The sequence below is a fragment of the Heterodontus francisci genome, chromosome 30 (genome assembly GCF_036365525.1).
Source record: "Heterodontus francisci isolate sHetFra1 chromosome 30, sHetFra1.hap1, whole genome shotgun sequence".
Taxonomy (NCBI): domain Eukaryota; kingdom Metazoa; phylum Chordata; class Chondrichthyes; order Heterodontiformes; family Heterodontidae; genus Heterodontus; species Heterodontus francisci.
In genome coordinates, this window is record NC_090400.1 from 64,454,922 (window position 1) to 64,478,978 (window position 24,057).

The following is a 24,057-nucleotide window of genomic DNA, read 5'->3' on the forward strand; positions in this document are numbered from 1 at the left end:
ATCCTGTACTCGAAACCTCTCGCTATGAAGGCCAACATACCATTTGCCTTTTTTACCGCCTGTTGAATCTGCATGCTTACCTTCAGCGACTGGTGTATGAGAACACCCAGGTCTCGTTGCATATTCCCCTCGCTCAGTTTATAGCCGTTCAGTTAATCTGCCTTCCTGTTTTTGCTACCGATGTGGGTAACCTCATATTTATCCACATTATACTGCATCTGCCTTGCATTTGCCCACTCACTCAACTTGTCCAAATCACCCTGAAGCCTCTTTGCATCCTCTTCACAACTCACCCTCCCACCCAGTTTTGTCTCATCTGAAAATTTGGAGATATTACATTTAGTTCCCTCATCTAAATCATCAATATTGTGAATAGCTGGGGTCCTAGCACCGATCCCTGTGGTACCCCACTATCCACTGCCTGCCATTCAGAAAAAGACCCATTTATCCCTACTCTTTGTTTCCTGTCTGCCAACCAATTTTCTATCCATCGCAATACACTACCCCCCAATCCCATGCGCTTTAATTATACACGTTAATCTCTTATGTAGGACTTTATCGAAAGCTTTCTGAAAGTCCAAATAAACCACAAGCTCCCCCTCATCAGCTCTACTAGTTACATCCTCGAAGAATTCTAGTAGATTTATCAAGCATGATTTCCCTTTCATAAATCCATGCTGACTGCCTGATTCTACCACTGTTCTCCAAGTGCTCTGCTATAAAATCTTTGATAATGGACTCCAGAATTTTCCCCACTACCGACATCAGGCTGACTGGTCTATAATTCCCTGCTTTCTCTCTACCTCCCTTTTTAAATAGTGAGGTTACATTAGCTACCCTGCAATCTGTAGGAACTTTTCCAGAGTCTATAGAATCTTGGAAGATGACCACCAATGCATCCACTATTTCTCGGGCCACTTCCTTAAGTATTCTGGGATGCATACCATCAGGCCCTGGGGATTTATCGGTTTTCAATCCCATCAATTTCCCCAACACCATTTCTCTACGTATACTGATTTCCTTCAGTTCCTCTCTGTCATGAAGCCCTGTTTTCCCCAACATTTCTGGTATGTTATTTGTGTACTCCTTTGTGAAGACAGAACCGAAGTATGCATTTAGTTGGTCAGCTATTTCTTTGTTCCCCATAATAAATTCCCCTGTTTTTGACTGTAAGGGACCTACATTTGTCTTCACCAATCTTTTTCTCTTCACATACCTATAGAAACTTTTACAGTCAGTTTTCATGTTCCCTGCAAGCTTACTCTCGTACTCTATTTTCCCCTTCTTAATCAATCCCTTGGTCCTCCTTTGCTCAATTCTAAACTGCTCCCAAGCCTCAGGTCTGTAGTTTTTTCTTGCAAATTTGTATGCCTCTTCCTTGGATCTAATGCTATCTCTAATTTCCCTTGTAAGCCATGATTTGGCTACCTTTCCCATTTTACTTTTGTGCCAGACAGGTATAAACAATTGTTGCAGTTCATCCATGCGCTCTTTAAATATTTGCCATTGCCGATCCACTGTCATCCCTTTAACGTTTCCCAATCCGTCATAGCCAACTTGCGCCTCATACCTTCGTAGTTTCCTTTACTAAGATTCAGGACCATAGTCTCAGAATCAACTACGTCACACTCCATCTTGATGAAGAACTCTAACATATTATGGTCGCTTATCCCCAAGGGTTCTCGCACTACTTGATTGTCAATTATTCCTCTCTCATTACACAATACCCAGTCCAGGATGGCCTGTTCTATAGTTGGTTCCTCAATGTATTGGTCCAGAAAACCACATCCCGTATACACTCCATGAATTCCTCCTCTACGGTATTGTGACGAATTTGATTTGCCCAATCTATATGCAGATTAAAATCACCCATAATTACAGATGTTCCTTTATTGTATATGTCTCTAATTTCCTGTTTAATGCCATTCCCAACATCACCACTACAGTTTGGGGGTCTATATACGACCCCCACTAACGTTTTTTGTCCATTAATGTTTCTCAGCTCTACCCATACAGATTCCACATCGTCAGAGCTAATATCCTTCCTCACTATTGCGTTAATTTCCTCTTTAACCCGCAATGCAACTCCACTGCCTTTTGCTTTTTGTTTGTCCTTCCTAAATGCTGAATATCCCTGGATGTTCATTTCCCATCCCTGGTAACCTTGCAGCTATGTCTCTGTAATCCCGAACTATATCATACCCATTGTCAGATTCCTGTTCCTTCGTAAATGCTGATACCAAGTACTCATTAAGTATTACAGCCTTGCCCTGTGCCTCTAAACATATATTACTCTCTTTGTCCCTTATAGGATCCCACTCCACCTCTTACTGCCCATTTACTGCTTACATGCTGGTTCAAGAATTTTGGGTTCCCTTTTATGTCAACTGCCATTCTATTCAAATAGGTCAGAGGCTGGGAATTCTGTGGCCTGTAACCTATCTTTTGATTCCCACACCCCATGAAGCAAATATAGCAAAACAAAATTCTCTGTTTTCCAGTCTTATTTTCTTTTTTACCTCCCCCTCAATCTATCGTATTTGACCTGGTTCTCACTTGAAGAATTCACCTGACATGCATCATACACCCTTTTTTTTTTGTTTCATCATAATCTCCTTGTTCCTTCTACCAAAATGAATCACTTAATACTTGTCTGCATTAAATTTCATCTGCCACTTGTCCGCCCATTCCACCTGCCTGATTATGACCTCTAAGTTTATCGCCATCTTCCTCACAGTTCACAATACTTCCAAGTTTTGTGTCAACTGCAAACTTTGAAATTTTGCCCTGTACACCAAGCCTAGGTCACTAATATATATCATGAAAAGCAGGGATCCCAACACCAACACCAACCCCCGGGGAACCCCACTATATGCTTTCCTGCAATTTATTTATTTTATTTTGAGATACAGCACTGAAACAGGCCCTTTGGCCCACTGAGTCTGTGCCGACCATCAACCATCCATTTATACTAATCTTACATTAATCCCATATTCCTACCACATCCCCACGTTCCCTCAATTCCCCTACCACCTACCTATACTAGGGGCAATTTATAATGGCCAATTTACCGATCAACCTGCAAGTCTTTGGCTGTGGGAGGAAACCGGAGCACCCGGCGAAAACCCACACGGTCACAGGGAGAACTTGCGAACTCTGCACAGACAGTACCCAGAATTGAACCCGGGTCACTGGAGCTGTGAGGCTGCGGTGCTAACCACTGCGCCGCCCAATCTGAGAAGTAACTATTCACAACTACATTCTTGTTTCCTGTCACTCAGCCAATTTTCTACCCATGCTGCTACTGTCCCATTTATTCCATGAGGTCAGTGATGGTAATGCCATTGAACTTCAAGGGGAAATTGTCATTGCCTGACACTTGTGTGGCATGTCACTTAACAGACATAAGACTTGCATATTCATATGGCGCCTTTCACGACCGCCTGATGTCTCAAAGTGCTTTGCAGCCAATGAAGAATTTTTGAATTGTTTTCACTGTTGTAATGTAGGAAATGTGGCAGCCAATTTGCGCACAGCAAACTCCCACCAACAGCAGTGTGCTAATGACTAGATCTGTGGAATCAGTCCAAGCCTAGATGTTGCTCAGGTCTTGCTGCCTGCCGGCACGGATTGTTTCATTATCCGAGGAATTGCAAATGGAGCTGAATGCTGCAATCATCAGTACATAAGTGTGCCTTGTACTCTGTCACTGAAGAAGCTGGCTGAATAAAGACTGATCTTATCAGTGATTTGTTTTTGCTTAAATCGAAGGAAATTGTCCAGTGAGTACTGCTGTAACCTTATCAAAGTTCATCTACAAGGTGCTAAAGCTGTTGTTGGAGGTGGTGTTTAAAATCAGCACAGCATCAGAATTGTATAGACGGAAGGTGCCTCTGTGGCTTTGCTAACACACGAGTAAATTCTTCAAAGATTAGTCTGTTTTGGTGCTTGGTCCTTAAAGGTACTTTTTTATTCGTTCATAGGATGTGGATGTCATTAGCAAGGCCAGCATTTGTTTCCCATCCCTAACCTCTGTTGCAGAACCTCTTAACCAGCATGCTGGTTAATAGTGTAGCTCCAGCTGTTGTAGAATGATTTGTACTGGGGAGCTCATGCATAGCAAATTCATGTTTTAAATTGCAAGTGAAAATGAAAAAAGACCTAATTTTTCAAGCCTGTCCTTGTATTTATATTTCCTGATACCTGGCAGCATCCCAGTGAATCTGCACTGTACCCTCTCTGAAGCCTCAATATCTTGTAGCATGGAGGCCAGTACTGCACCCAGTACTCTCACTGAGGTCTTGGTAAGGTTTTACATAGGCTCATGATTACTACTTAGCTGTTATTTTCAGTAGCTCTTGTGATAAAACCTAGAATTTTATTCGCTTTGTTTGACAACCATATCATTTGGAATTCAAAGTGATTATTGACAACGCAGCCGGCAGCTGACGTCGTCAGACTGCACCAATCTGCGCACATTAGCCCCTACTCTCTGCGCGTGCACTGCGTTCTGCATTGCCAGGACTGGTTGGCGCATGTGCAGATGAGACCATCGCGGAGGGGGGGCGGGAGGGGGAGCAGAAAGAGCAGGTTTTGGGGGGAAGTGTGGCCGAAGACCTTGTTGGTGGCGGTTGCGCTCTCCTCCCCCAGCCCGCCCGCCCGCTCACTCACTCACTCACTCACCGGCCCGCTCGCTCCCTCTCCCCCAGCCCGCTTGCTCCCTCTCCCCCCTCCTGCTGGCTCCTGCCCCACCCCCCGGCCCATTCGTTCCCTTCCTCCCTCCCCCACCCAGCCCGCTCTCTCCCTCCCCCATGCGGCCCGCTCCCCCACCCGGCCTACTTGCTCCCTCCCCCACCCAGCCCGCTCCCCCCCCTCCCTCCCTCCCTCCCTCCCTCCCTCCCCTCCCCCACCCGGCCTACTTGCTCCCTCCCCAACCCGGCCCGCTCGCTTCCTCCCTCTGGGCATTGTGTGCTGCCATGTGTTTAGGTTGCCTGTGTGTGATTATTTGAGTAGCGCCATCTTTAGTCCTGGCAGCTGCCTAACATCGCTGCTTGTGCATGTGCCATTGCAGCATCACCTAGTGATTGCGTTGTCAGCAAACGCAGCCTTTGGTTAATCTGTCTTAATATCATCATATGTGGCTCGGTGTCAAAGTTTGTTTGATACCCGTGCCTGTGAAGTGCCTTGGGAGGCTTTACTACATTAAAGGCACTATATAAATGCAAGTTAGAGTCAGAGTTAAAGAGTCGTACAGCATAGAAACAGACCCTTCGGCCCACCCGCCATATGTTACCATATGTGTTAATTTCATCCTTAATTCAAAATTTAACATTTCCCTTACTCTAGATGTTAAACTAACTGGGCTGTAATAACCTGGATTAGCTCTGTCTTCCTTTATAAAATGGGACTTTATTGGCCACTCGCTCTCCAGTCCTATGGCTCACATCCACTCTCAGTGGAACCTGAAATATAATTTCTAGGGTCTTGCCAATTTCTTCTCTCCAGTCCCTCGGGATCTTGGGATATATTGGCTTGGGCTCTGGTGTTTGGCTTCCTTTAGTCTAACTAATTTATCTGAAATGTTCTTTTTAACCTTCACCATATTGCTCATCTCGGCTTTCAAACATGTCAGGATTCACTTCCTCTTTCCTTCTCTTTGCGAAGTATTTACAGCATAGAAACAGGCCATTCAGCCCAACAGAGTCATGCCAGTGTTAATGCGCCACATGAGCCTCCTCCCACCCTACTTCATCTAACCCCATCAACATATCCTTCTATTCCTTTCTCCCTCATATGTTTATCTAGCTTCCCCTTAAATCTATCTATGCTGTTCACCTCAACTGCTCCTTGTGGTAGTGAGTTCCACATTCTCACCACTCTCTTGGTAAAGAGGTTTCTCCTGAATTCCCTATTGAATTTATTAGTGAATGTCTTATATTTATGGTCTCTAGTTCTGGTTTCACCCACCGGTGGAAATTTCTTCTTTATGTCTACCCTATCGAATCCTTTAATAATCTTAAAGACTTTTATCAGATCAGCTGTCCGTCTTCTCTTGAGACCCAGCCCCTTTAGTCAAGACCAATGTATATTATTTAGTAAATACCTCTGCCATTTTAAAATATTATCATTGACAAATAGTCAGTCTTCATCTCTCAGGGCCCCACATTAGGAAGGCAAATGGTATGTTGACCTGCATTGCAAGGGGTTTTGAGTACAGGAGTAAACCAGTCTTGCTGTAATTGTTTCGAGCCTTAGTGAGACTGCACTTGGAGTATTGTGTACAGTTTGATAGATATCTGGATACTAGTGACATCAAGAGATACGACACTAGTGCAGGAAAGTGGCGTTGAGGCAGATGATTAGCCATGATCAAATTGAATGAAGAAAAATACTGCGGATGCTGGACATCTGAAATAACAACAGAGTGCTGGAAATGGTCAGCCAGCCAGGCAGCACCTGTAGAGAAAGGAACAGAGTTAATGTTTCAGGTCGATGACCTGATGTTCTGATGAGAGGTCATCAACCTGAAACATTAACTCATTTCTCTGTCCACAGATGCTGCCTGGCTGGCTGAGTATTTCCAGCTTTTATTTTTATTACTAAAAAATAACCGCATTTTCTTTGGGCTGCCTGTTAAACAAGATGCAATAACATGCTGCATTGTGCTTCAAATCCATCTGGAGTGGGGCTCAGTATGCCATTGCTAAGAATTAGGCAAGTTCAGCCTCATGCACTGCCTAAATCCGACTGCGTTGCAGCTTCACGTTTTAATTTGTGATATTGGTGTTGGGGGTAAAAAGCATTTCCTCCTTGCTGTCATGCCAACTAATGAAGTGTGTCACATGATTGACTCTGGTGGGTGCTGGGAACAATGAAAGACTTGGAGAGATTTACTCTGGACCAATGGACCTTCAGTAAGCACCTACTGCCAGCTTCAGGACACCTGGGTGTTAATCCATCATACCAGGATTATACTTCCAGGCCCCCAAGATGTTTGGGAGTGTCACAGGTTAGTGGAATGGTGTGTGAAGCTTCGGTGCTTATAATATGGATGTTTTGGATGAATACAGAATACAACAGCTGCTGTCTGTTTTAAATAGTAAATTCAGATTTGACAGCTGTAGCTTGCTTGTCTAGTCTGGACATTTTTAACGAGGTAACTAGTTGAAGGAGGCTACACCATGAATATCATTTACTTGTCTTTCAGAAGACATTTAATAAACTTTCATGTGTGAGAATTTTCAAGACGATTATGCCAGTTGGAGTTGATAAACTAGCTGCAGGATGAAAAACTAGGTAGGCAGCAGCAATCTGACAGTATTAAAAGAAAAACCTTTGACAGAGTTGGATGAAGCATTGCTTACTGGAGTTGTGTGAAGCACTGTTTGGGGTCATAGGAACATAGAAGCGGGAGTAGGCCATTCAGCCCATCAAGCCTGCTCCACCATTCATTACAATCATGGCTGATCCATTTCCATGCCTTTTTCCCACACTATCCTCATATCCCTTTGGGGTCCTGTACCTTTAACATACAACCATGCAAGTTTGTGCTCCGTTTCAGATTCTTCATACAGGAGTTCACTGAAAAGTGAAAAGTGCCAGTAACTAGAGCACATGTTTGTCATGTAACTCATGTAACATCATTGTACAATCCTTGTTCTACTATTAAGTATTGTCTGGCCCCTCAAAGGTAACTGTTGTTTCTCTGAGTGGTGGAAAAGTAGGTCAGTGTTATTTATACAGTCTGGTTGGAATGCATTGGATAGAAGAAGTGTAGATAAATATTAACACTCATATGTTTTGGTATGAGTGATCTTGTAGTGAATGGAAAGTCAGTGTCGCATCCTTTTCCTGTGGCTAGGATTTATTGAAGAGCAGCCAATTTCCTGCAATTCTTTCAGTGCTGCGTAAGTAGAGCCAAGCCGACTCAGAGAAAGTAGGTTCCGCTTGGGTCAGACAGTCATTTGGCTGAGAAAGACAATTCTTTTTACATCCAAGCAGATTGTTGAGAAGCCAAGGGTGCAGCACTGAGTGGACAGGAGGTGAAGGGTAGTGATATTTACACTCAAGGCCAGCGTGCAGTTAATTCACAATGACTTCCAAAACTCTCTGAAGGCTATTTGTACTCAGTGAGAACCCTGGTTCACAATTTGTTAAATTACCTAAAATTGCTTCTTCCACATTATCTCAAAAGTACTTTGCAGCCTATCTGATGAAAGATCACAGACCTGAAACATTAACTCTTATTCTCTCCACAAATGAACAAAGAACAGTACAGCACAGGAACAGGCCATTCGGCCCTCCAAGCCTGCGCCGACTTTGATGCTTGTCTGAACTTAAACCTTCTGCACTTCCGGTGTCCGTATCCCTCTATTCCCATCCTATTCATGTATTTGTCAAGATGCCTCTTAAACGTCGCCATCGTATCTGCTTCCACCACCACCCCTGGCAGCAACTTCCAGGCACTCACCACCCTCTGTGTAAAAAAAAAAACTTGCCTCGCACATCCCCTCTAAACTTTGCCCCTCGCACCTTAAACCTATGTCCCCTGGTAACTGACTCTTCCACCCTGGGAAAAAGCTTCTGACTATCCACTCTGTCCATGCCGCTCATAACATTGTAAACCTCTATCATGTCGCCCCTCCACCTCTGTCGTTCCAGTGAAAACAATCCGAGTTTATCCAACCTCTCCTCATAGCTAATACCCTCCAGACCAGGCAACATCCTGGTAAACCTCTTCTGTACCCTCTCCAAAGCCTCCACGTCCTTCTGGTAGTGTGGCGACCAGAATTGCACGCAATATTCCAAGTGTGGCCTAACTAAGGTTCTGTACAGCTGCAGCATGACTTGCCAATTTTTATACTCTATGCCCCGATCGATGAAGGCAAGCATGCCGTATGCCTTCTTGACTACCTTATCCACCTGCGTTGCCACTTTCAGTGATCTGTGGACCTGTATGCCCAGATCTCTCTGCCTGTCAATACTGCTCAGGGTTCTGCCATTTACTGTATACTTCCCACCTGTATTAGACCTTCCAAAATGCATTACCTCACATTTGTCCGGATTAAACTCCATCTGCCATTTCTCCAACTATCTATATCCTGCTGTATCCTCTGACAATCCTCATCACTATCCGCAACTCCACCAACCTTTGTGTTGTCTGCAAAGTTACTAATCAGACCAGCTACATTTTCCTCCAAATCATTTATATATACTACAAACAGCAAAGGTCCCAGCACTGATCCCTGCGGAACACCACTAGTCACAGCCCTTCATTCAGAAAAGCACCCTTCCACTGCTACCCTCTGTCTTCTATGACCGAGCCAGTTCTGTATCCATCTTGCCAGCTCACCTTGATCCTGTGTGACTTCACCTTTTGTACCAGTCTGCCATCAGGGACCTTGTCAAAGGCTTTACTGAAGTCCATGTAGACAACATCCACCGCCCTTCCTTTATCAATCATCTTGGTCACTTCTTCTAAAAACTCGATCAAGTTAGTGAGACACGACCTTCCCTTCACAAACCCATGCTGCCTCTCACTAATAAGTCCATTTGTTTCCAAATGGGAGTAAATCCTGTCCCGAAGAATCCTCTCCAATAATTTCCCTACCACTGACGTAAGGCTCACTGGCCTGTAATTTCCTGGATTATCCTTGCTAGCCTTCTTAAACAAAGGAACAACATTGGCTATTCTCTAGTCCTCTGGGGCCTCTGTAGCCAATGAGGATACAAAGATTTCTGTCAAGGCCCCAGCAATTTCCTCCCTTGCCTCCCTCAGTATTCTGGGGTAGATCCCATTAGGCCCTGGGGACTTATCTACCTTAATGTTTTTCAAGATGCCCAACACCACCATCTTTTTGCTTTCGACATGACCCAGACTATCTACACTCCCTTCCCTTGACTCATCATCCACCAAGTCCACCCACGATGTTGTGCCGAACCTTTAACCTACTCTAAGATCAAACTAACTACCTACCCTTCATTCTACTATCGTCCATGTACCTATCCAAGAGTCACTTAAATGTCCTTAATGTATCTGCTTCTACTACCACCGCTGGCAGCGCATTCCACACACCCACCACTCTCTGTGCAAAGAACCTACCTCTGACATCTCCCCGAAACCTTCCTCCAATCACCTTAAAATTATGCCCCCTGGTGATAGCCCTTTCCACCCTGGGAAAAGGTCTCTGACTATCCACTCTATCTATGCCTCTCATCATCTTGTACCCCTCTATCAAGTCACCTCTCATCCTTCTTTGCTCCAATGAGAAAAGCCCTAGCTCCCTCAATCTTTCTTCGTAGGACATGCCCTCCAGTCCAGGCAGCATCCTGGTAAATCTCCTCTGCACCCTCTCTAAAGCTTCCACATCCTTCCTATAATGAGGCGACCAGAACTGAACACAATATTCCAAGTGTGGTCGAACCAGGGCCTTAATGAGCTGACGCATAACCTCGCGGCTCTTAAACTCAAACCCCCTGTTAATGAAAGCCAACACACCATACGCCTTCTTAACAACCCTATCAACTTGGGTGGCAACTTTGAGCGATCTATGGACATGGACCCCAAGATCCCTCTGTTCCTCCACACTACCAAGAATCCTGTCTTTAAGCCTGTATTCCGCATTCAAATTCGACCTTCCAAAATGAATCACTTCACAGATCCTTGTGGAACACCACTGGTCACCGAGCTCCATGCTGAATACTTTCCATCTACTACCACCCTCTGACTTCTATGGGCCAGCCAACTTTCCCTGAATCCCATGCCTCCTTACTTTCTGAATGAGCCTACCGCGGGGAACCTTATCAAACACCTTGCTAAAATCCATATACACCACATCCACTGCTCTTCCTTCATCAATGTGTTTTGTCACATCTTCAAAGAATTCAATAAGGCTTGTGAGGCATGACCTGCCCCTCACAAAGCCATGCTGACTGTCTCTAATCAAACCATGCTTTTCCAAATAATCATAAATCCTGTCTCTCAGAATCCTCTCCAATAATTTGCCCACTACCGACGTAAGACTGACTGGTCTATAATTCCCAGGGTTATCCCTATTCCCTTTCTTGAACAAGGGAACAACATTTGCCACCCTCCAATCATCCGGTACTACTCCAGTGGACAGTGAGGACGCAAAGATCATCGCCAAAGGTGCAGCAATCTCTTCCCTCGCTTCCCTTAATATCCTTGGGTATATCCCATCTGGCCCTGGGGACTTATCTGTCCTCATATCATTCAAAATTTCCAGCACATCCTCCCTCTTAACCTCAACCTGCTCGAGCATATCAGCCTGTTCCACGCTGTCCTCACAAACGACCAGGTCCCTCTCACTAGTGAATACTGAAGCAAAGTATACATTTAGGACTTCCCCTACCACCTCCGACTCCAGGCACAAGTTCCCTCCACTATCCTTGATCGGCCCTACCCTCACTCTGGCCATCCTCTTGTTCCTCACATAAGTGTAGAACGCCTTGGGATTTTCCTTAATCCTACCCGCCAAGACTTTTTCATGTCCCCTTCTAGCTCTCCTAAGTCCATTCTTCAGTTCCTTCCTGGCTACCTTGTAACCCTCGAGAGCCCTGTCTGATCCTTGCTTTCTCAACCTTAAGTAAGCTTCCTTCTTCCTCTTGACTAGCTGTTCCACATCTCTGGTCATCCAAGGTTCCTTCACCCTACCATCCCTTCCCTGCCTCATCGGGACAAACCTATCCAGCAGTCGCAGCAAGTGCTCCCTAAACAACCTCCACATTTCTGTCGTGCATTTCCCTGAGAACATCTGTTCCCAATTTATGTTCCCCAGTTCCTGCCTAATAGCATTGTAATTCCCCCTCCCCCAATTAAATATTTTCCCATCCCGTCTGCTCCTGTCCCTCTCCATGACTATAGTAAAGGTCAGGGAGTTGTGATCACTATCACCGAAATACTCTCCCACCGAGAGATCTGACACCTGGCCTGGTTCGTTGCCAAGCACCAAGTCCAACATAGCCTCCCCTCTAGTCGGCCTATCTACATATTGAGTCAGGAAACCTTCCTGGACACACCTGACAAAATCTGCTCCATCCAAACTATTTGCACTAAGGAGGTTCCAATCAATATTAGGGAAGTTGAAGTCACCCATGACAACAATCCTGTTACTTCTGCACCTTTCCAAAATCTGCCTCCCAATCTGTTCCTTCATGTCTCTGTTGCTATTGGGGGGTCTATAGAAAACTCCCAACAAAGTGACTGCTCCTTTCCTGTTTCTGACTTCCACCCATAATGACTCAGTAGACAAACCCTCCTCGACGACCTCCCTTTCTGCGGCTGTGATACTGTCCTTAATTAACAATGCCACTCCCCCACCTCTTTTACCTCCCTCCCTATTCCTTTTGAAACATCTAAACCCCGGAACATCCAACATCCATTCCTGCCCCTGTGATATCCACGTCTCTGCAATGGCCACAACATCGTAGCTCCAAGTACTGATCCATGCTCTAAGTTCATCACCCTTATTCCTGACACTTCTTGCGTTAAAATAGACACACTTCAACCCATCATACTGGCTGCAACTTTGCCCTGTCAACTGTCTAACCTTCCTCACAGACTCTCTGCACTCGGTATGTGCCTGTTCAACAGCTACCCCATCCACTGATCCGTGGCTCCGGTTCCCATCCCCCTACCAAACTAGTTTAAACCCTCCCAAAGAGCTCTAGCAAACCTCCCGCCCAGGATATTGGTGCCCCTCCAGTTGAGATGCAACCCGTCCTTCTTGTACAGGTCCCACCTTCCCCAGAAGGTATCCCAATGATCCACATACCTGAATCCCTCCCTCCTACACCAGTTCTGTAGCCACGTGTTCAGCTGCACTCGTTCCCTGTTTCTAGCCTCACTAGCACATGGCACCGGTAACAATCCTGAGATTACTACTCTGCTCGTCCTGCCTTTCAGCTTCCAACCTAACTCCCTATATTCGCTTTTCAGGTCCTCATCCCTTTTCCTAGTTATGTTATTGGTACCGATATGTACCACGACTTCTGGCTGCTCCCCCTCCCCCTTAAGAATCCTGTGGACTCGATCCGAGACATCCCTCACCCTGGCACCCTGGCTCAGTGCCAGAGACCTGGCCACTCTGGCTTTCCTCTGGTCGGTCGTCCCCCCCCAACCGTATCCAAAACGGTATACATATTATTGAGGGGAACGGCCACAGGGGATCCCTGCACTGTGCGCCTATTCCCTTTCCCTCCCCTCACTGTCACCCAGCTACCTTTATCCTGTAACTCAGGTGTCACTACTTCCCTCTAGCTGCTCTCTATCACCCCCTCAGCATCCTGAATGATCCGAAGTTCATCCAGCTCCAGTTCCCTAACGCGGTCTGCGAGGAGCTTGAGTTGGGTGCACTTCTCACAGGTGAAGTCAGCAGGGACACAAGTGGTGACCCTCACCTCCCACATCCTGCAAGAGGAGCATGCAACTGCCCTAGCTTCCAATCCCTCCGCACTAAATTGACAACAGAAATTTAAAAAAAAAAGGAAAATCTTACCTTACCAAACTGTCCACACAAGAGTCCTTTTTTTTTTGTTTAGAGGAGGAGGATGGGTGGGAGACACTACACGTGTTGTGTTTCGGTTTTAGCCACTGCCCGAATATATAGGTTTACTTACCCAGCAGTCTTTGGTGAATACTGATGCAAAGTACTCATTTAGTACCTTGCCCATTTCCTCTGGCTCCACGCATAGATTCCCTCCTCTGTCCTTGAGTGGGCCAACCCTTTCCCTGGTTACCCTCTTGCTCTTTATATACGTATAAAAAACCTTGGGATTCTCCTTAATCCTGTCTGCCAATGACTTTTCATGACCCCTTTTAGCCCTCCTGACTCCTTGCTTAAGCTCCTTCCTACTTTCTTTATGTTCCTCAAGGGCTTCGTCTGTTCCCAGCCTTCTAGCCCTTACGAATGCTTCCTTTTTCTTTTTGACTAGAGTATTTCCAGCTGAGTATTTCCAGCACTTTGTTTTTATTTCAGATTTCTAGCATCTGCAGAATTTTGATTTTATTTATATATACACTGCTCACTTAATCCAACTTTAGGGCCTCCATGCTGGTTTATTTGTTAAATACACAGACCATTGTGGTACTGAGCTATAAAGTGGAGGAAGTTGCAGGGTTTCATCTTAAGACTATGCTCATTTAACTGATCTTAGTGGGGCTGCAGCAATTCGCCTCAGCATCTTGAGCTCAGGCCAGGAAGATAGCCAGGACTACTGCTTCTGATCACAATCGATGACATCTGGGAGTGTGCATTTCAGTTAAGAACAAATGATGGTTCAGTCGTGTTGCCTCCAGTCGAACATCTTGCTGACGCACACCATCTAGACTTGCATGTGAAGAATGATCTCTTGGAAGAGGTACCCCGGGATGTCTGCAATGTGTGATATATACTCCAGGTATCACCAAGAAGGGATAAAAATGGTGACCAAAATAAACATAAGAATTTTATTTCAAACTGTGCTAACAATTTCAACTGCAACGCTTGCTTAAGTGATCACTATTCAAGTTGACACCCCGCACTGCCTGAGAGTGGTTGTATCTCAAACCCAGGCTGTAAGTAATGTGGGCCCTCAATACAGGGCTGGTGAGAGGGCCTGCTCATGAGTGGATTCAGTACAGGCTGGTGAAAGTAGCTCCCTGTTTGGGGGTAGAATGTAAGAGGCGGTGTGAACCAGTTCAGACCAACCCAATGACTGAATTTAGTGGGTTACTTCTTCCAGCCAATCTGTGATCTGTATCAGCCCACAGGTACAGATGTATTTCTGCACAGAAATGGGGATGCAGTGGTTACAGTTCAAGAAGCTGTTTCAAATTGTGTGTGTTGAGGGGTGGGAATCTCCCAAGAGCTGTGCATGAGAGGAATGGGGTGGTGCTCCCGACAGGAGAGGACTAGCTCTCCTCACACAGTTGACATTCAGTAAGAAATAAAAACAAGAATTGCTGGAACCACTCAGCAGGTCTGGCAGCATCTGTGGAAAGAGAAGCAGAGTTAACGTTTCGGGTCAATGACCCTTCTTCGGAACTGACAAATATTAGAAATGTCACAGGTTATAAGCAAGTGAGGCGGGGGTGGGGCAAGAGATAACAAAGGAGAAGGTGTAGATTGGACCAGGCCACATAGCTGACCAAAAGGTCATGGAGCAAAGGCAAACAATATGTTAATGGTGTGTTGAAAGAGGAAGCATTAGAACAGAAAAGGTGTTAACGGACTGAATATTGAACAGCAGCAAGTGCAAACATGGAAAAAACAGTGGGTAAGCAAACTGAACAAACTAAGGTGAAATGAAATAAATGCAAAAAAAGGTTGTAAAAAATGTAAAAAAGAAAAAAAACAACTATACACCTTTTTTACATTCTTTTTTTCTGACCCAAAACGTTAACTCTGCTTCTCTTTCCACAGATGCTGCCAGACCTGCTGAGTGATTCCAGCATTTCTTGTTTTTATTTCAGGTTTCCAGCATCCGCAGTATTTTGCTTTTATGACATTCAGTAAGGCTCTGTTTGCCGGATCTGATGGTGGAAATATAAGTAATGATACAAAATACAAACTGAACAGGAAAGGATTGTTTATATGATTTAGAATATGATTTAGGGCGGCGCAGTGGTTAGCACCGCAGCCTCACAGCTCCAGCGACCCGGGTTCAATTCTGGGTACTGCCTGTGTGGAGTTTGTAAGTCCTCCTTGTCTCTGCGTGGGTTTCCTCTGGGTGCTCCGGTTTCCTCCCACATGCCAAAGACTTACAGGTTGATAGGTAAATTGGCCATTAGCAATTGCCCCTAGAAAAGCTAGGTGGTAGGGGAAATATAGGGACAGGTGGGGATGTGGTAGGAAGATGGAATTAGTGTAGGATTAGTATAAATGGGTGGTTGATGGTCGGCACAGACTTGGGCCGAAGGGCCTGTTTCAGTGCTGTATCTCTAAACTAAACTAAATATCAGAAAAGGTAAAGCAGGCTCGAGATAGAATTCAGTGTGTATTTCAGTCCTTGGGTCAGTTAGGGCGCAAATCACATCAGTTTATGATTTCAGCAAACCCTTTGATAGTGCGCCAGCCACAGAGCTGTCTGGATTTGTGCGATGCATGGACACTAATTTCACTGGGGGTTTGAGGTCCAAATGCACACAGATTGATGGCAAAATCTATAAGCTCAACATATTTGCAGGTCTTTATAGCTAGCAATTGTCATTTATCAGTTGATTTCTAAGCTGTAATCAAGGAAGCTTAGCACTTTGCTGTATGCTCATTGGCATATAGTCTCTGCGCAGATGCCTACTTCATGCCGCAGTTGTTTTAAGAGTTTATCACTTTGACCCAGCAGTGTGAACCAGAAAATATGTGCAAGAGCATTGATGCAGTAACAACTATCGAAATGCTTTACTGTGGTGTATGCAGAGAAAGCCGTTCAACATTTATCCCCTAGGCAACCGCCTTTCCTAGTACTCAGCAATTTTTATAACCTACATATTCGCAGCCCTCCCATTCAAATGCTTTCACTGCAACTAGATAACTTCCTACCTTACCACTTTTTTATTTGTTTATATTTTAGGAACCAAGTAATGCGGAAAAAACTGATCCTTTTTTTCAAGAGGAGAAACCACGCTCGTAAACAGAGGGTATGTTCTAATGCTTAAATTTTTAAAAATTAAAGTATAAATGGCAACATGAGATAACAAGAAAAAGAGATGACTTTGATCGGACAAGTATTGAACTGCAGAAACCAATGGAAACTGACAACTGTTCAGCTGAGAGGAAGCAGGTTTAGGACAAGATACCACAGTCATGGGGTCTGCAGCGGATGTTGGATGCTAGGAACTACTTTAGAGGCAAAAGGGAAAGAGAATACAAGCTCCATGATAAAGGGAGACACTGGTTTCATTTTTATTTTACTTGCATTGTTATTGAGTCTTTTGAGAGTGGGGTAGTGTGTATAATGGAGATGGTGCTACAACTTGACTTCCTGTGCTCAGTAACTCTGCTTTCAGTAGTTTTCCAGGAGTTTGCATATGATTTTAATCTACAGTTCCCAGTCCTAGGCATTTGTGTTTTTTCTGAACAATAATGACGGAAAAGGAGCCTGTTATTGTACATAATAGTTACCTAAATGTCCAATGTGGACTTCAGAGATCTTGTCCTTTCTCCCCTCCAGTAGTAATTCAGCATCTTAATATTTTTTTACTCCTCTGCCCTGTTCAAGGACTTGCTTCCAAACTTGTCTTGATCCATCTGCAAGGAATGGCTCAAGGGCTGCAAGGTGTAGTTCACTCAGTAATGTTCTTGCTTTCCTGTAACAAAATGTCTATCTTCCACTCATCTTCTGGTATGATGTAGATCAGTCCTTGGGGCATGAACCTGCCTGCTCCCACACAGTGATGTCAACACACCACACTGCTTTTAACCATAATTGCACCATTCTTCCATTTGTGATGCATTTTTTGCAGGAGCAGAAGATCTGCCAGCGCTATGACCAGCTGATGGAGGTGTGGGAAAAGAAGGTTGAAAGAATAGAAAACAACCCTCGCCGGAAGGCCAAGGAGAGCAAGACCAGGGAATATTATGAGAAACAGTTCCCTGAAATCCGCAAGCAAAGGGAACAACAGGAACGCTTTCAAAGGTAGTGGTTAGGACCAAATTCTGTTCAAATTAACTCTAATCTCCAGAGGTGCAGTATGAAAAAGCAAAAATAAATGCATTTTTTCTCTCTCTCTCTCTCCCTCACCCTTCACCACTCACACAAAACCCAAACAAAATGAAGCTCCAAAACTTGGAATCCGACTGATGCCAACACAGGGTGGTTGTAGACTTGGGAGTGTACAACTGGTTTAGGGCTAAGCCCATTTTGGGTGGCTCTCTGTAAAAATAATTCAGATTCTGCTGTGCATTACACTGCAACAAAGCTCTCAAATATTTTCAGATGTGATTTGAAATTTTTAGGTGCTTGCTGATAATTTGAGATGCTTTTTTTTTGAGATTCCAAAGAGAGGTCGAAAAGTTCTTTGTGTCCATGCTGCTTTTGGCCTGGCCCTGTGGAGCCATCTCTGCATGTTGGACCTGAGAAGTACATTGAAATGCTATAAAGTGAGTCCTAAAGCTCCATTGCTCACTGGGGGCTCCTCCTGGTTGTAACAAGCTACTGTAGAATTCTGCTACATGCAGCTTTGAACTGCTGAGAATGTCAGATCAGCAGAGACCGACTGAGTGCCCGGATTGTACCAGTACTGTGCTGTCTCGTACTTCCTGGCTGGGAAGAGGCGAGGAGGAGGCTTGTGCTGGGTCATTGCACAGCCTTATTAGACCTCCATAATTCATGCATGGGGGTGGCCGTCCTCCCGCATTCAGTGCTTTGCCCGCTAGTCCGTTTGAGCCTAAATAAACTGCACCAATCAGCAGGCACTGCCTGCTACTGTTAAAGCTATGTCTTATTGCTTGAGTGATATTTGTTTTATCATTTTGCTTTGCTTTTATTTCATTTTATTTAGGAGAGTTGTCATTTGTTGCAGTTTACTATAATTTGGCATTTTACTTTTTACCCCCCTCATTTACGACCTACCAGGCAGCGATGCTTTACTTTGATTTACATCAACCCCTACTGGTGGGTGGGCATTTCTTTTGAAATTCCTCTTCTGCTCGGGGCTAGAGGACACAGAGTAGTCATAAACCAAGGATCTGTCTTTACCTGAGGAGTGGGGGTGAGGGGTGAAGCAGGCTGACCAGAGCTCTCAGGCATTTCAGCTGAGATGTGTCTTTAGATACTAGCTTGATGATTATACCCTCATTGCCATCTTATGCCAGCAGGACAGTTGCCTTAAGGGGGTCGGAAGTTACAGGAATGCATGCATAAATAGCATACCAACATGGGTGTCAGTAAATGACTGCATCATACAACTGGGTTGTTCTAAAATGATGAGGTATTGGGATTTGAAAGATGTAAGTGTTGCAGATTTTTAATTTTACATTCAATCTTGAAGTTATGCCCTTCTGAGTATGCGCTCAGTGCAGAGCATGAGCTGCATGGTGTATGAGTACTTGGCGTGCCGTGCAGTGTACATGATGGAATAGGGAACGCGTTGCAGCAAATGGTGTTGGGTCATCCATGGAATTCATGGAACTGTTGGGTAGAGGCATTCCTTGCCAGATTCCTTTAATCTCTATCTTAAGCATCTGTTCTCTGGACCCTTGGCATTAAGTCTGTTTGCCGCCTGCTGCCAGCAATGATGCACAGCCATCGTGTAGGAGAGTGCCCTGAAGTGCCACATCCATCTTGTACAATTAGATATCCATTCAGTCTTCTATCAAATAGAAGTTCAAAGCCATAGAATCTATTTTATGCCTCCACATTGGCTTTATTTCCACTTCATTTGCACCTAGCACTTCTCCACCCCCACCTTGCCTGCTTTGGCCAAGCTGACAAATATTTAAAGCTCATTGTGAAGTTTGATAAAGACTATTTGACCCTATATGCAACCAGTTCCCTTTAAATAATCATTTCCCTTCAATTTGAACCTGCTGACCAGAATTTCTGCTTCCCCATTAGGTTTGATTCCTGTACAGGTCCAGAGCCTTGTAGACAGCTCCAGATTGTTACCATTGAGAGTTGACAGTGAAACAATTGAGAGCAGTCTGCCAGTTATCTGCACTGTTAGCCAGAGCTGCTCCAGCATCGCAATTAAAAGCCTCAGTTGTATCCCAAATGTGGCTTACTTCAGAATTGAAGTCCCTACATAGACAGGATTACACCAAGGAAATACTATCAAACACAAATTTGTATCTTGCTAACATTGTTTGTAGAGGTAAGTGTAGAGTGGTCAGTGAATTAGTGGAAAATTATCTGGGAGTAGGCTAACTGGTTATGGTTAGGAGGCTATAGGTGGATTTGTCATTTTACAGTTTTATATCCTGGATGGAAACGAAATGAAGTCTTGTACTAGTTCAGTAGCATGTGACAACTCTGTCTATGGCCTGCTTCTCAAGGCTTTTTAGATCACTACTGAAGGTTTCAAAATCTTCGAATTTGTTACTATTTTGAGTGTTTATCCTCAAAATCATTGTAAGAATATTCTATTTATTGCTTGGCACCAGACTTCAGAAAGGACATGAGATTTGTTAGAATTGTTTCTGGGATGAAGGAATACAATTATATGGATAGCCTGGAGAAGCTGGGGGTGTTCTCCTTGGGACAGAGAAGGGGAGATTTGATAGAGGTGTTTAAAATCATGAATGGTTTTGATAAAATAAATAAGGAGACACTGTTTCCTCTGGCACAGTTGTTGCTTTAAAGCAGTGTAGTACATCCCAATCCTTCCTGTTACATCATTTCCTTAAAGTAGTTGCTGCAATCTTAAAATGGGATTGGAATGGGAGTTACGAATCTGAGATTAGGACAATGGCCCTCTGACTTGTGGGGAAATACTTGTTTTTCTTTGGAAGTGAACAGATCTCTTTTAACTCTGCTGTATCATGTAATGTGTTGTATATCCTAGTTTGAAATGGTTATTTGTAAAATTTGCAATGACTTTTTTTTCCAGGGTTGGACAGAGAGGAGCCGGGCTTCCAGCAACTATAGCCAGGAGTGAGCATGAGATTTCTGAAATCATCGATGGACTTTCTGAACAGGAGGTCAGGTGTTCCTCAGAAACTGTCCCATCCATTAAAGCAGACAAAACCCAGCTTGAACCAACACTACACCCATTAATACAGACTCCACCTGGAAGGAGTGTTTGGGGCCTGAGAGAGGAGGTAAAAGGGCAGGTGATGTATCTCATGTGCAAGCATGGAAAGGTGCCATGGGAAGGGGAGGGGATTTTGGGGTTCATTGAGGAGTGCCTCCGTATTCAACGGATCATCCTCCGTCGCTTCCGCCATCTCTAAGCACATCTCCCCTCCCCTTTCAGCATTCTAAGAGGACCGTTCCCTCCGTGATACCACGGCCAACTCCTCATTCGCTCCCTCCCCTTCCCATGGCACCTTTCCATGCAAGCGCAGGAGATGCAACACCTGCCTTTTTACCACCTTGCTCCACACTGTCCAAGGCCCCAAACACTCCTTCTTAATGCAACAGCGATTTTACATGTACTACTTTCAATTTAGTAGGTTGTTTTTCAGACTGGAGGACGGTAGACAGTGGTGTTCCCCAAGGGTCAGTGTTAGGACCACTGCTTTTTTGCTATATATAAATGACTTGGATCTTGGAATACAGAGTAGAATTTCCAAATTTACCGATGATACCAAACTTGGAGGAGTGGCACACAGTGAGGGCGAATGAACCGCTTGCAACAGGACATGGATAGGCGAGTAGAATGGGCAGTCAAGTGTCTGAGAGAATTCAATACAGATTTGTGAGGTGATGCATTTGGCAGAAGGGATAGGATGAGGCAATATAGACTTAATGTGTTGCAATCCTAAGAGTGTGCAGGAACAGAGGGACCTGTGGGTGCATGTGCATTGATCTTGGAAGGTGGGAGGATATATTGAGAGCGTGTTTAGCAAGGCATATGGAATTTTGGGCTTCATAAATAGAGGCATAGAGTACAAAAGCAGGGAAGTTATGCTGAACCTTATAAATCTCTGGTTAAGCCCCAACTAGAGTATTGCATCCAATTCTGGTCCCCACACTTTAGGAAGGATGTGAGGGTCCTTGAGAGGATGCAGAGGAGATTTACCAGAATAGTTCCGGGGTTGGGGTATTTTATTTACAAGGTTAGGTTGGAAAAGCTGGGTTTGTTCTCGTTGGAGCAAAGGAGATTGAGGGGCAATTTGATAGAAGTGTACAAGATAAGTTAAACAAGGAAAAACTGTTCTCATTAACTGATGGTACAAGGACTAGGGGACACATTAAAAGTTTTGGGCAAGAGATGCAGGGAGAATGTGAGGAAGAACTTTTTTACACAGTAAGTGGTAATGACCTGGAACACACTGCCCAGGAGAGTGGTGGAAGCGAAGACAATGATTTCAAAAGGAAATTGGATGGGCACTTGAGGGAAATAAACTTGCAGGGCTATAGGGATCAAGCGGGGAAGTGGGACTGACTGGATTGCTCCGCGGAGAGCTGGCATGGACTTGATGAGCTGAATGGCCTCCTCCTGTGCTGTAAACGGCTCTTTGACTGTATTCGCCACTCACAATGTAGTTGACTCTACATTGGGGAAACTAAACACAGATTGGATGACCGCTTTGTGGAACACCTCCATTCAGTCCGCAAGCATGACCCCAAAGTTTTGGTTGCCTGTCATTTTAATTCTCCACCTTACTCTTCTACTGACCTCTGTGTCCTTGGCCTCCTGCAGTGTTCCAATGAAACTCAACGTAAGCTTGAGGAACAGCACCTCATCTTTCGATTAAGCACTTTACAGCCTGCCAGGCTCAACATTGAGTTCAACAATTTCAGACAGTAATCTCTGCCCCCATTTTATTTCTTTTGTCGTTGCAGGTTCCGGTTTTTCTATTGTTTTTCACTTGGTTTGCCATTGGACGGCAGCTGTTCATCATTCTGCCATTCACACCTCCTCTAGACACGTCTTTTGTTTCTTTACTTGTCCCATTACCACTCTTTTGGCCCTGCACCACCTTCTGATTATTTAAGCTCTCCTGCCTTCCACCAGCTCACAAACCTTCCCTTTTGTTGTTTTTACACCCTTCCCCCTTTCACTTGCTTAAAACCTATTACATTTTAACTTTTCCCAGTTCTGATGAAAGGTCATCGACCTGAAACAATAACTCTGTTTCTCTGTCTACAGATGCTGTCTGGCCTGCTGAATATTTCCAGCATTTTCTGTTTTTATTTCTTTCAGCATCTGCAGTATTTTACTTTTGCACATGCTACTGTTTATTGGTTGTACTACTGGTGCTCAGACACGGCATATGCACTCTCTGTACTGCTTGCTTGCTTTTGGATATGTATCCAAACTCATTTATTGGCATCTACTTGGTTCAGTGTAAATTTCAATTCTGCTATTGGGCTTTGGATTGGACATTGCTGGTTGTGTTCTAGAATCGGAAGAATTGCTTCAGGCTCCTAATTTCCTTGAAATAAAATCAAAATACTGCAGATGCTGGAAATCTGAAATAAAAACCAAGTGCTGGACTTAGTCAGCAGATCAGGCAACATCTGTGGAGAGAGATAGAGTTTTTTTTTAAAAGAGATACAGCACTGAAACAGGCCTTTCGGCCCACCGAGTCTGTGCCGACCATCAACCACCCATTTATACTAATCCTACACCAGTCCCATATTCCTACCATATCCTCACCTGTCCCTATATTTCCCTACCACCTACCTATACTAGGGACAATTTATAATGGCCAATTTACCTACCAACCTGCAAGTCTTTTGGCTTGTGGGAGGAAACCGGAGCACCCGGAGAAAACCCACGCAGTTAATGTTTCAGAACTGAGTTCTGATGAAAGGTCACAGATCTGAAATGTTAACTATTTCTCTTTCCACAGATGCTGCCTGACCTGCTGAGTAATTCCGGCACTTTCTGTTTTTATTCCTAATTTCCTTGTCCCAGGTAACCCAGCTAAAATTGGAAATTAATTTTCTCATGCACAGTGGGAGCAGTCTTTGTGCAACCATTTTGTGGGATGTTGGTTCACGGTGTGCTGGTGCCTCTGTGCCTGAATAAGATTCTTCATTTCACTTCTCTGGTCCCCCCATTTGGGAATGTTCATTTTGAGGAATGGAAGCTGCTTTCACAAATGAGCAGCAAGTGGGATCTGGCATAGTGATGGTTTTGAGCTCCTTATTTTCTCAAGCCTCCCAACCCAGCAGCTTGTAGGGTTAGGATGAGCAGCGGGGCCCCCTTCTCCTGCCCCTACCAGGGCAAATAGCAGAATGCCGAGCAGATACTCAGCCCTCCGGAGTGACTGCCAGCACTGGGCACATGACAAGAAATGTTTCATCTAATCCAGAAATGTTTCAATAACCTGCACAATGACTGGAAAAACCTCTGGCCAGAAAGATCTTCAACAGTTGTACTGGAATCTTTGCAAGGAGCACACCAGAGTTCACCAAACTGAGCAGAAACCTAATGAAAGGTCATTG

At 44.6% G+C, this 24,057-nt stretch overlaps 1 protein-coding gene across 16 annotated transcripts in view; it reads left to right on the plus strand.

Annotated features, from left to right (window-relative positions):
* Positions 1-24,057, plus strand: part of ncor1 (nuclear receptor corepressor 1) — a 489,622-nt gene that overhangs the window by 124,013 nt on the left and 341,552 nt on the right. For all 16 annotated transcript variants that reach the window (XM_068010846.1, XM_068010851.1, XM_068010848.1 and 13 more), the window contains 3 exons: positions 16,570-16,636; positions 17,462-17,634; positions 20,546-20,636. In XM_068010846.1, the coding sequence (XP_067866947.1) occupies positions 16,570-16,636; positions 17,462-17,634; positions 20,546-20,636 (331 nt within the window). The remainder of the gene's footprint in view (positions 1-16,569; positions 16,637-17,461; positions 17,635-20,545; positions 20,637-24,057) is intronic.